The 14,226-nt window shown below is 36.4% G+C and overlaps 1 protein-coding gene across 9 annotated transcripts in view; it reads left to right on the forward strand.

Annotated features, from left to right (window-relative positions):
• The window catches only part of ppfia1 (PTPRF interacting protein alpha 1), a 108,401-nt gene that overhangs the window by 44,004 nt on the left and 50,171 nt on the right, over positions 1–14,226 (forward strand). For all 9 annotated transcript variants that reach the window (XM_052097797.1, XM_052097800.1, XM_052097799.1 and 6 more), the window contains exons 10-11: positions 1,572–1,655; positions 8,621–8,752. In XM_052097797.1, the coding sequence (XP_051953757.1) occupies positions 1,572–1,655; positions 8,621–8,752 (216 nt within the window). The remainder of the gene's footprint in view (positions 1–1,571; positions 1,656–8,620; positions 8,753–14,226) is intronic.

A 14,226-nucleotide genomic window follows, 5' to 3' on the forward strand; every position in this document is an offset into this window, starting at 1 on the left:
CACGATTAGCCCCGATATTCAGGCAGGCTAGTCTGCTTCAGTCTGCAGATTTTGGACTAGTCGATTTTGGCAGATTTCACACAAATCTTTGTGTGCCTAACTTGCATCAAGACAACACAGATGTCGTTTTTCATCCAATCAGTGTGTAGTTCATTCCCATTCATTTACGTTGCTTTGCAAAAGCCTATACTGCAAAAGTTTGTGTTGCTAAATCATTTCATAGTATATTTTCAATGGCAAAAAGAGGCTTTTCAAATCTCTCCTCTCACTGTCGCTTGCGTCTTCTGGTTCCCAGTGTGAATGCTGTAACCTGATAATATGGGCGCCAAAATAAACACAGCGCACAACATTCTTGAAAAGCCAATGGTCTGCGCTGTGATGGCTCCTATTTTCGTTTGCCTGTTATCTCTTTCTTTTCTCACTGCACACAGACCACAAACTGCACGCATTTTAAATGAGGGATGGTTAAATATGAGCTCAGGTTCAGCATGTGCTGTTGTCGATAACCACAAAAATAAAAAATATCAACCAGATATTTGTATAGAAGACAAACAAATTTGAGAAAAATGTGCAGCCTTTATGGATACATACCGATATCGCTGCACTTTTAAAGCGGTTTTTTTTGTCTAGACTGAAAATTGTCTTATATCTGGACTATCTGCAAGGGCTTATTAGTATACATACAAATGGATTGACGTACTGGTAATGAGAACGCTATGAGAAGTTAAATTTCACATTTACACTGCAAATGTCTTGTCTGTAAAGCTGGAATGCTTCGACATGACCGGTGACCTCAGACAGACAAATGAAGGCTGTAGTTTGAGTAAAAAGTTGATATATGACTGAACTAAAGATCCTGTCTCTTTTGTGTGTGTAGAGTGAGTCTTGTGTGTGCAGTGTTTCTCAGGACAGTAACACACAGGTGAATGTTGCTCATGATGTCATTTCTCCTGATGTTCATCTCATTCAGATTTCATTCATACTGCAACCTGATAATGTGTTGTTTTATTTGAACTATCATCAAGGTTTAATCATATTACTTTGTGTTTAAAAGTGAAGTGTGTCATTTCTGTACTACTTGCAACACCAAACAGATTAGCAAAATAATGACTTCTGCCTTTTGAAAGAGCCACAGAATCACAGTGTGTTTGCACTCTTCAGGAAGTCGAACTACAATGACTTACAGTTGAATCTGAACATTAAACTAGGATATGGGAAAGTATTTTTACATCCGAACATTACACACTTCAGCTTTAATGTCATCAGTTTGACATGAATGTGGGAACGGCACACAGACACTTCGTCTACATGAGCAGCAGATATCTGGATTGACATCATTTTCACAAATTCATGGATCTATGCACTCTACTTTGATTTATATTCTGCCGTCCGTTTGTGAGTTTTTCTCGTTTCCTTGTCATGTTGTGGCCTGTCAGTTTTGTTCGTTATGCAGCATGATTTAATATTTGTTTATTCTGTTATTTATTCAGTTAAGCTGTTTTGTTTTATTTGTTTTTAGATCTTGTTTTATGATTGTTGTTTAGTTTTGTTGTTTTCTGTCTCACTTGCAGGCAGAGGAACGTCATGGTAATGTCGAGGAGCGTCTGAGACAGATGGAAGCTCAGTTGGAGGAGAAGAATCAGGAGCTGCTTAGGGTATGACATTTCAGATCAGTGGGTTTTATCATATAAGTGTATGCACAAAAGTTTTCAGATTTTTCAAACTGCACTTATGCCGTCGCAACCTACAGTGCATCCGGAAAGTATTCACAGCGCATTTTCTGTACAAAAATCCAGATTTTGTTATGTTACAGCCTTATTCCAAAATTGATTAAATTCATTATTTTCCTCAAAATTCTACAAACAATACCCCATAATGACAACGTGAAAGAAGTTTGTTTGAAATCTTTGCAAATTTATTAAAAATAAAAAAAAAATGTAAACATTTTCATGTGCATAAGTATTCACAGCCTTTGCCATGACACTCAAAATTGAGCTCAGGTGCATCCTGTTTCCACTGATCATCCTTGAGATGTTTCTACAACTTGATCCACCTGCGATACATTTAGTTGATTGGAAATGATTTGGAAAGGCACACACCTGTCTATATAAGGTTCCACAGTTAACAGTGCATGTCAGAGCACAAACCAAGCCATGAAGTCCATGGAATTGTCTGTAGACCTCCGAGACAGGATTGTATCGAGGCACAGATCTGGGGAAGGGTACAGAAACATTTCTGGAGCATTGAAGGTCCCAATGATCACAGTGGCCTCCATCCGTAAATAGAAGAAGTTTGGAACCACCAGGACTCTTCCTAGAGCTGGCCGCTCGGCCAAAATGAGCGATCGGGGGAGAAGGGCCTTAGTCAGGGAGGTGACCAAGAACCCGATGGTCACTCTGACAGAGCTCCAGCGTTTCTCTGTGGAGAGAGGAGAACGTTCCAGAAGAACAGCCATCTCTGCAGCACTCCACCAATCAGACCTGTATGGTAGAGTGGCCAGATGGAACCAATCCTCAATAAAAGGCACATGACAGCCTGCCTGGAGTTTGCCAAAGGGCACCTGAAGGACTCTCAGACACTATATAACCCGAAAACGCTTACTGTCAGTTACCATTGTCTCTGATTGTATTCACGGAGACTATATATATATATATATATATATATATATATATATATATATATATATATATATATTTTTTCAGGGCTGGACTGGTAATGTGGCATACTGGGCATTTTCCCGGTGGGCCGACGCACTTTGGGGCCAATCAGGGGCGGACTGGCCATCGGGAGAACAGAGCGGGCTGGTGGGTTGGCCGCAAAATGGGCCGAATGGGCCGCGATAAATCTGCAGAAAAGGACCGCGAACACCCCCAGCAATGTACAGAGACATCCTTGATGAAAACCTGCTCCAGAGCACTCTGGACCTCAGACTGGGGCGAAGGTTCATCTTCCAACAGGACAACGACCTTAAGCACACAGCCAAGATACAATGGAGTGGCTACGGGACAACTCTGTAAATGTCCTTGATTGGCCCAGCCAGAGCCCAGACTTGAACCCGATTGAACATCTCTGGAGAGATCTGAAAATGCTGAGAAATCTGAGAAACTGCCCAAAAATAGGTGTTCCAAGCTTGTAGCATCATACACATAAATACTTGAGGCTGTAATTTGTGCCAAAGGTGCTTCAACAAAATATTGAGCAAAGGCTGTGAATACTAATGTACATGTTATTTATTTTTTTCAAACAAACTTCTTTCATGTTGTCATTATGGGGTTTTGTTAGTAGAATTGTGAGGAAAATAATGAATTTAATCCATTTTGGAATAAGTCTGTAACATAACAAAATGTGGAAAAAGTGAAGCACTATGAATATTTTCTGGATGCACTGTATGTGAAGTTCAATTTATAAATTGACAGTACTGTGTCATCAGACCTAGTCAGACAGCAAACAAGAGGTGTTTCCACAAATCAAAAGACCATCTGTGGCCTTTTGCTGTTATGACAGACTAATTCGGAGCACATCACAGATCCATTTTTGTTTAAGTGAACATCATTTATTTGATCTCCACATTTTCTAAAGGATGGCCACTGAGAATCAAAACGGACATGAGCAGAGAATTACTCACTAAAATACGTTTTTTATAGATTATACTGTAATGACTTCTCAATAGAGCACAACAGTTCCTGTTCACTTTTTTTGCCGTCTCTGTTCTGGAAATGTTTTATAAAATCCTTCTTAAAAGAGTTGTAAGCCATGAACTGTTGAATCACAACATTACAAGCTTTAATTTGAAGCAAATAATATTTACAAATCTGTTCTAAACATCTTGGTAACACTTTATAATATCTTTTAATTAATAAATCATTAACAAACATTATGCAATGCTTAACAGATCACTAGTTTATGTGTATTCAAATAGTTAGACATATTACATATGCGCTTGTTAATTTTAATGAATTAGTTTAACATTGCATAATTCTTAACAGATCATTATTTAACGAATTATTCAAATACTTGCAAATGTTCAGCTTTGGCTTTGCACCTTTTTTTTCTTAAAAGTTTTATAATGATAAACAGATCATTTGTTAAGGTTTAATTGAATGCTGACCAATGTCATTTAAACTTTTTCATTAATGATTTAAATATTAGCTTGTGCTTTTAAAATTTCAATTGTTTTCAGAAATGATTGTTATTTTTCACCTCTTCCCACACTTCATGTTTACAAATTTTTCATGAATGTTCAGCTAATTAGAAACATGGATCTGTAAAAGCCCCACATTTGTTTTTTTTTGTTGTTGTGGTACGTATGCATGCTTTTACTATTTACACATATTTACAACTCATGTATGAATTATTTCCAATCTAAAGTGGAAACTATTAATTTACTGTTAATGTTTATAAAGGTTTACAAATAATTATTTAGTAACTTAATGAGCATTGGAGCTACTTTGAGCTGAGTTTGTGTAAGGGGTGGTTTGTAAATTTAGTTGAATGCTTGATGCAGCCAATAATAACACACAACAATACTTTGTGTTTATTGCTTTAATAAATATTGTATAATAATAGTATACTGTATCTGTATAAATATTTATTAATTGTATTATTACTTAAATATTTTTCAAGAGAGAGAAACAAATGCATGTTCATTTATCAAAGCAATTCTAAACAAAGAACCATGTTAGCTTAGTAATCAAATAAAAATATATATGTCTCTTCCTTGTGTAAATTACAAAGCCATTTACTCTTGTGGAAGTTACCAAAATATACGTTTCAACACTCGCCAACCCTTCCCCCGGTCGACCGTGAAATGTTGATGGACCACCGGTCGTACAATGAGGGAGAGTACAGCCACAGGTTTCTTCCCACTGCTCACGACACTTGTCAGTGAGCTAGCCTCCTCTAGATGTTTCCTCTTCCTCCTGCACTGTGGCGACAGATCATTTACTCTTGATCCTTAAAGCAATGCTTTCAAAATCAGGTGTGGTTTTTCAGATTGATTACTACAAGCGATTACTCCCAAATCGAGAGATTTGGTCACAAAAAAATGCAACTCTGAACTCCCGGTGAAGAATTACACTACCCTCAGTCCTGAAGTGAGGTGCTTCATGGATCCACCAATCAGACTTCACAGAATCTCTGCAATGGAAAAAAACACACTCCCAAGTGCAAAATTCAACCGCTGAAGTTTCTGTCAATAGCTGTTCATTCAATAAAACTATTAGTTTAATGCCGATTTATTGCAAGACCTGCGGAACCTGCTCAAAAATGGAAGATCCAGAAAACGTTTGTTTCTTGGTCAGAATCTGTATTGGTAAATATTTTTCAGGCCAAAACATTGAAAGATTAATATTTTGTATTTCCATTTTTATATATTTTTTGTATTATATAGAGGCAATAAACAGTTTTGCCTCAATAGAACTTATTCTGTCTATTAAGCGCCATCTTTGATTTCAGATGGGAATAGCAAAGAGGCTATGAGGGATACGCTTATAGTCTCTTCAATGGGCTGTACTGCAGTTTAAAGGCTTTTTGGATTGTTCTGTGGACAAAACATTGATAAAATATCTGTCCAAGAACATTCAGTAGACAAAGAACTCCAGACAGCATGAGTTGTGGAAAATCAGATATGATCAAGGAGCTTTATACAGATTTATACCATTTGTGTCATTGAAGAGATGGTGAGTCTATCCCTCACAGACTTGTTGTCATTCCCATTAAAAAAAATCAAACATGGCGTTAGCCTGAATAAGGTCTATTTAAGCTGTTCTTGTTATTATGTGTTGTTGATGTTTTTAGCAAGAATACAACAACATTTTACAAACCACCCCTTACACAAACTTTTTTATAATAGGTCAATGTCCAATACCTATAAAGGTACTTAATAATTTGATTGAATACTGCAAAAATATTAACAAATAATTGATACAAAATATGTGTAAATAGTAAAAGCATGTATACATTAACAAACAAACAGCAAATATGAGGGCCTTTACAGAACTTGGTTACTAATTTGTCTGTCTTTATCTTGAAAAAAGCGAGGCACTTACAATGGAAGTCAATGGGGCCAATTTTTGAAGGGTTTAAAGGCAGAAATGTGAAGCTTATACTTTTATAAAAGCACTTACATTAATTCTTCTGTTAAAACTCATTTATTATTTGAGCTGTAAAGTTAAATTGTCATTTTTGTCATCAGTGTTCGCTGTCCTTTTCTGCAGATTGTGGCGCTGTTTTGTGGTCCGTTCTGCATAACGTTTTGGCTCCTTTTTAGTTTAACGCGGCCCATTCGGCCCCTTTTGCGGCCAACCCACCAGCCCGCTCTGTTCTCCCGATGGCCAGTCCGCCCCTGATTGGCCCCAAAGTGCGTGGCCCACTGGGAAAATGCCCAGTATGCCAGATTACCAGTCCAGCCCTGAGTTCAGCCATATATGTATGAATATATATATATGTATATCTGGTCTCCGTGAATACAATCAGAGACAATGGTAACTGACATTAAGTGTTTTCAGGTTATATATTAAATAACGACATAACTCTGGTCTCTGTGAATGCAATCTGAGACTATGGAAACTTTAGCTGCATTATCCGTAGAATCAGCTAACAAGCACATTCGGAAAGGCGATTTGCATTCAGAAAATATAAAGTGCGATACATACATCTTCAGGATATAATGCTGGAACACGAACAGTTGGTAATGATCCATGCTTTAGAATAAACTTTTTTGAAAATCCTGCTTTATATTGACACTCACAAAGCAGTCCGGTGTAAAATGATTTCCATAAACATACACAATTTTTTTTATGTTTTGGGGCACATTTTTCCTCTGCGTCTTCAGCGGCTCTGATGCTGGGAGTACATGAAGACTCTTATGTTCACTTTTGGTGATCAACTCCACCTTACTCTTAAGCACCATGGTCCTGGAGGAACGTTGTTTCTTTTCGCTGTGTACTGTACTAACTGTATATGGATGAACGACAATAAAAACCACTTGAATTGGAGTTTTCCTTACTAAAACTTGCTCTTAGCAGTTTTGTGAATGGCTTTTACGCAAAAACTCTTTGGTAGGAACTCTTTGGAGAACTCCTAGTGGTAAAATAAAAATCTTTCTAAGTACAGGCCTAGATCATTAGTAAACATTAGCAAACACATCTCATATTTCTGACTATTTGAATCTACATTAAGTAATAATTTGTTTAGCATTATATAATTTTTATTAATGGTATAAAATTTCTAATAATTATAAAGTGTTTTAGTAATTTTAGTGACACGATTAAATTCTTTTTTTTAAATGAGTTCACAGAGTCTTTAAAAAGTTAATATAAGATTGACTGTTAGTTTCATCAAAAGCATGACCCATTGATTAACATCCTTTTAACAAATTCAGATTTTTATGCCATTTTTATTCCAGATATGGGGTTTTCAATGAAAAGTGTACTTTTAAAACAATAGGTGTCACTCTTCTAAAAAGTGGTGGTAAGATATAAAGTAGCAAAACTCGTGAATATTAGTTAGGTTATACAAAAATCATATCTAATAGTCTTTTTCTGTTTTGATCCTAGATGACCAAATCAAGCACTAAAATAAATATTTCAAATAATTTATTTGATAACCTTTATCATCCACCGTTGGCCCTTAGGTTTTGTTAGTCAGTGGATTGTCTCAGTATCTTTGAACAGTATGTATTGACAAAACCGATTTTTACAGTCTAAGATGGCGGTTCATGGCTAAATTAAACAGACTAAAATGGCAAAGGTCTAGTTGTTTATATAACATATAGCTAAGGCCTGACAACGTGAGACTTGTCAGTGGACAAATACGTAGAAGTTACAAAACATGACTGTTTGGTCTATTGGTAATTTTGTCTACTCTAGTTCTGGGTTCTAATTCACCCTAACAGAACTTTTTTATTTTAATTAATGTACCAGATTGTACGTCAGTGGATATATACCATGAGCGGGGACACATTTGTTTGCATTTTGCTTTGCAGCTTGCATTCCTTTCCAGAGAAATCGCAGAGCTAGTAGAGCATGTGTCTGTGTGGATGAGAGAACGTTTCCAATGTCACAAAACACCACTGATAAATAGCCTCAATGGGAACTCATCATAACATTCAAGATAACACATTCCAGTGCCGAATCATTGCCCGTTACAACACACATGTACACTGCATCTATGTGCACTTTTGTTGTCGGGATGGACTTAAAAGACACTCAATCATTTGTCTTACAGGTCAATCAAAATCATTTAGGTTTAAACATTGCCCACCAACATTTACTCTGTTAACTCAAATAATACATGATTTTTATAACACATAGATAACTAATATTGACATTGTATTCATGCCCCCAGTTTGTTACTTGGCCACTGCAGTCACTGGCATCAGTAAAAGTGTCCACACACTGACCCTGTGCACATATGGTCTATATTTATCATCAATATTTATTTATACAAATATGTGCAAGAGAAATTGTGTATTCACATTACATTGTTCAATATACATAAAGTGGGCATTTATACATTAGACCCTGATCACATTTGATGACATCAACTATTGCATTCACTCAAATTTGTGTATGGCAATATGAGATCTATTGCTATATAATTTGCCTTTTTTTTTTTTTAGGCCCGTCAGCGAGAGAAGATGAATGAAGAGCACAACAAACGTCTATCAGAAACCGTAGACAAACTGCTATCTGAGTCCAACGAGAGACTGCAACTGCACCTGAAAGAGCGCATGACTGCTCTGGAGGATAAGGTACAGCATTAACACATCACGCGTTGCCGAGATGCTCATATTTTTGCTTGTGTTTGTGCAGAAGGATAAGATATCATTATCCCTAGGGGTGGGAGGAAAATTGATTCACTGATTTCTTTCTCAAACATCACTGTATCGATCTGCAGACATTAGAAATCAGAATGTTAAATTCATTGTTTTTATTGAAAATTCATGTGCAGGGCCAAACATTATAAAGAATAATGCCATGCTGTGTGTGTGACACTACAAAAACAGCATAAAGGGGTGCATCTGCTGCTGCAATTATACCACAAAGGAGTTGGTAACAGTATACAAACAACCATGTACAGCAGCCTTCAAAGTAATAGCCATAACAGACAAAGTTTTTTCTTAATTGGATGCACATGGTATATATTCCCTATTTTATAATGAATGAATTAATAGTTAGGTTTTGAGGTTTTTGTTTCTTTACACATAAAATACTCCTCTCAGTCAGTTCACTCTCCTCACAGTGAATTATAACTATTCTAAACTCATTTAGAAAAAGCAACACTAATATTGGATCTGTATCGTCCAATACCAAGAGTTCAGGTATCGGAATTGAATATGGAGAGAAAAAATTGTATTGGTGCTTCCCTACTCTGAAATGGCATAATAGAACTTTTTTCTTTTTATTAGAGGAGCCATCGTATCATTCAAACAGCCATTGTAGCAAAGTACACTGGCAGCCAAAAATTTGGAATAATGTACAGATTTTGCTCATATGGAAAGTAATGGGTACTTTTATTCACCAAAGTGGCATTCAACTGATCACAATGTAAAATTTACTATTAAAATTTGAAAAGAATGTTCAGAACATCCAAAAATCCTCCACGTGCAGCAATGACAGCTTTGTAGATCTTTGCCATTCGAGCTCTCAGTTTGTCCAGATACTCAGGTGACATTTCACCCCACACTTCCTGTAGCATTTGCCATAGATGTGGCTGTCTTGTCGGGCACTTCTCACACACCTTACAGTCTAGCTGATCCCACAAAAGCTCAATGGGGTTCAGATCCATAACACTCTTTTCCAATTATCTGCTGTCCAATGTCTGTGTTTCTTTGCCCACTCTAACGCTTCCTTTATATTTTTCTGTTTCAAAAGTGTCTTTTTCTTTGCAATTCTTCCCATAAGGCCTGTACCCCTGAGTCTTCTCTTTATTGTTGTACATGAAACTGGTGTTGAGCGGGTTGAATTCAATGAAGCCGTCTACTAAGGACATGTGAGGTGTCTATTTCTCAAACTAGAGACTCTGATGTACTTATCCTGTTGTTTAGTTGTACATCTGGCCTTCCACATCTCTTTCTGTCCTTGTTAGGACCAGTTGTCCTTTGTCTTAGTAGACTGTAGTGTAAAACTTGAAATTAAATCTTCAGATTTTTGTCAATTTCAAGCATTGTATAGCCTTCATTCCTCAAAACCATGATTGACTGAGTTTCTACACTTTCTTATTTGCAATTTTTTTTTTTTACCTAATGTTGACCTGTGTTTGATATAATTGCAAGTGATTTTCTAGTATCAAATGATCAATGATCACGATTACTCAAGGATAAGGTGTTGGAGTGATGGCTGCTGTCTAGATTTGATAAAAAATGACTTTTTTAAAAATAGTGATCAATTGAATGCCACTTTGGTGAATTAAAGTACCAATTTCCTTCCGAAACCGCAAAATCTGTACATTATACCAAACTTTTGGCCACAAGTGTAGATTCAGAATAAAACAAAAATCTAGTTAAAATAATTAAGACTTGTTTTCCCACAGTTGCTCACTAAATCAGAGGTGCCTAAACTTTTTCCCCATGAAGGGCCAAAAAAAAATCAAACTTGATTTGGGGCCTTGGGCAGAAAGTAAACTTTCATTATATTAAACTGTATTATATTAAAATATAAAAGTTGCCCTGGTTCCCGTCCTTTATGATTTCATAATGTTAATTGTGTATTTAACGTTATTTGTGTATAATTTTGCAATTTTTTTTATTAATATTTTACATAATATAACAGCAATTTCAAAAACAAATTAAGATGAAATCAATTATCTTGCTCCAACAGAGCTCCCCATCCCCACTGCACCATTACATATTATCATACAGGCTTATCTGTAACATTATCACAAGGTCAGATAAAAGAAAATAAGGAGGGAAATAAATAAAATAGGAAATAAATAAAATAAAAATCACACAGGAAAAATTCTATTTGGATCCATTTGCTGTATGTAAGTCAGCACTGGCTGCCAAATAATGAAAAAAGTTTGACTACAGCCTTCAGTGGAGTATCGAATCTTCTCTAGTGCAAGATGATGCATAAGATCCCTGATCCAATGACTAAAAGTAGGTGGAGATCTGTCCTTCCACTTAACTCTTTCCCCTCCAGCTTTTTAAAAAAAAGTTGCCAGCCACCGCCAGGGTTTTTGACGATTTTCGCTAAATTTTAATGGCCCGCAGAATATTTTCTTCCATGAATATATGAAGATGCTATATATCAAAATAAAGATCTGAGCCTCTGCTTTTAGGCAAAAAAAAACGATTTTATTTTATCTTCATTTGTTCTTTTTTTATTGCCACTTGAACAGAGGAAGGTTTTGTCAAAAACAACATTTCGGACAAAAAGCTGAGAAAAAGGCATTTTTATCAAACAAGTGCTTTAGTATTAGTATGGTGTTCCACTTCACGTTTGAGACGATCGCAGTCTGTTTCTTTGATCAAAGAGTTGCGTACTCTTTCAAAACATGCGCGCAGGTCTTCCTTACCGTATACCACCTAAAACACGGATACCCGGAAAATTCCGTGTTTGGCGGGGAAGCGTTTTTTCATAAAACACGGAAAATTCCGTGTTTGGCGGGGAAAGAGTTAAGCAATATAAGACGTCTAGCTAAAAAAGTTGAAAAAGCAATCATATTTTTAGCATTATTATCTAAACAGAGGTATGTAGTTAAACCGAATATTACAAGAATGGGGGAAGGATTAATAGATAAATGCAGAACTCCTGAAAAAAAAATTTATATTAATTGCCAATAATTAACAAGCTTAGGACATGACCAAAACATGTGTGTATGATTAGCTATCTCAACTCTACACCTATCACACAAGGAGTCTATATTAGGTGAAAATTTTGCTAATTTAGCTTTTGTCCAGTGTAGGCGGTGGACTATTTTGAATTGAATAATTGTATGTCGTGAACAGATTGAGGTTGAATGAATCTTATTTATAATATCTTGCCATGCTTCTTCTGAAAGTTGCATATCAAGTTCACTTTCCCATTGTTGCTTTGATTTTGTCAAAGAAGTTAAATTCTGTGAGGAAATCAAAGAGTATATCTGACCTATGTTAGTCTTGGAGAGTGGGCTGATTTTCAAAATGATATCAAGTAAAGATTCAGTAGGTAGAACTGGAAAGTCAGTAGTGTTAGATGTCATAAAACTACGAATCTGTAAATATCTGAAGAAATGTGTATTTGGAATATTATATTTTGCCCTTATTTGTTGAAACAAGATAAAGCTATTATCAATATATAGATCTTTCAATGTGACAAGTCCTTTCTCTGCCCAACAATTAAAAGCAATGTCTGTAATAGAGGGAGTAAACATATGATTTCTCATAATAGGGGCATGCATTGAGAGATCAGTAAGCAAAAAAGCTCGTCTAAACTGGTTCAATATTTTAAAAGATGCTCTAACAATTGGGTTTAAAGAATGTCTAGATAATGACTCCGCAAGAGGTATCTTTGTACATATTAGAGCAGGTAATGATGTGTGTCTACAAGAAGCCTTTTCTAACAACAGCCATGCCAGGTTATTTGATGAACAGGTGAGAAAAAATAATAACTTCTTGACCCAGGATTGCGAAAACGCCAGACATCAGATACCCCATATGTGTCAAGGAATAATTTAATGGTATCAGCTGATTTGGATGGAATGGTAGCTTTGATAGAACTACGATCTAACAATGAAGACATTACGCAATTCATATCTCCTCCTAGTATCAAATGGTGTGTGTCCAGTTTCGGTAATCTAGAAAAAATGTTTGTGAAAAAAAGACTATCATCATAATTTGGTGCATATACATTAGCTAGGACAACTGGCAAGTTGTAAAGTTTACCAACTACTATGACAAAGCGACCTGTAGAGTCAGCTACAACCTTTGAAACCTCAAATGGGATGTTTTTTCCAATAAGAATTGCTGTGCCTCTAGATTTAGAATTAAAATTAGAGTGATATAACTGACCAACCCACTCACACTTCAATCTAAAATGGTCTTTTTTACATAAAAGAGTTTCCTGAAGAAAGGCTATCTCCACTTTAAGTTGTTTTAAATGCTGAAGTACTTTTCTACGCTTGACAGGGTGATTTAAGGACTTAACATTCCAGCTAACAAAATTTATATTGCAGCCTGCTGATCTACTGGCTATATTAACCATTTTTTATTTAAAAAACAAAAACAGAATCCTGCCGTGACAGTATAGGATCTGAGCAAGTGTAACAGTAGTCCCTCCACTAAATTAACAGAAAAAATACAAATTGAATAGAGTGCAAAATAGGAATCTGGTGCAGTAAAAACCCAGCCCCGTTCACCCAAAAGAACAGAGTGAACCCCAAACCCATTGAAAAGACATCCACACATTTAAGTGCTTATTAGGGTGAAAACACAGTGTAGCAGGCGCTCCTAGTCAAAATACAAATAAAGAGCGTGTAACCTATTATCCATATTAGTCTTAAAGGCAACGTGGTCCTTTTTCAAATATAAAATAAATAATAATAAAAAAAAAATACAAATACATATTAATAAATGTTAACATGTCCAAGAAATAAAAGTCTTAGTGCAAAATGTAGTGCCTTGCCATACATCTTTAAATATTAAACAACATATTCACAGCAAAGTCATCTACTCACCAACTGGAGATAGAGAGAGAGAGAGAGAGGGAGACGTTAAGTGTGTAAATATGTATGCTGTATCTGTCCTCGACAAGTTTACTGTCTACTATACAACATTATCCAACATGATGTTTCTCTTCACATACGCCATGGCCTCGACTGGGTCGCAGAACTCCTTCTGATTGCCATTGAGTGATTCGAAGCTTCGCTGGGTGAAAGATGCCGTAGCGTACTCCATCACGGCCTCGAAGCAACTTTTTAATATCATTAAATGCAGATCTTGCACGAGCCACGCTGGGAGGGTAGTCTGGGAATATGAAAATTGTGGATCCTTTGAAATGCAGGGGTCCAGCCTCTCTGGCCTTGTGTAGAATTTCGACACAATCCTGGAAATAATGCAATTTGGCCACAATTACCCGAGGTTTATCACCAGTCTGCCTCGATTGGAGACCGCGATGTGATCTGTCCACAAGCACTTCCCTGTTCATTTCAAGAACGTCTTTTAGCAGCTTTGAGACTGAGGCTGGAGAGCACGAACCCGGCCCCTCTGCCACGTTCAGTATACGAATGTTTGACCTCCTCATCCTC

The sequence above is a fragment of the Xyrauchen texanus genome, chromosome 29 (genome assembly GCF_025860055.1).
Source record: "Xyrauchen texanus isolate HMW12.3.18 chromosome 29, RBS_HiC_50CHRs, whole genome shotgun sequence".
Classification (NCBI taxonomy): Eukaryota; Metazoa; Chordata; class Actinopteri; order Cypriniformes; family Catostomidae; genus Xyrauchen; species Xyrauchen texanus.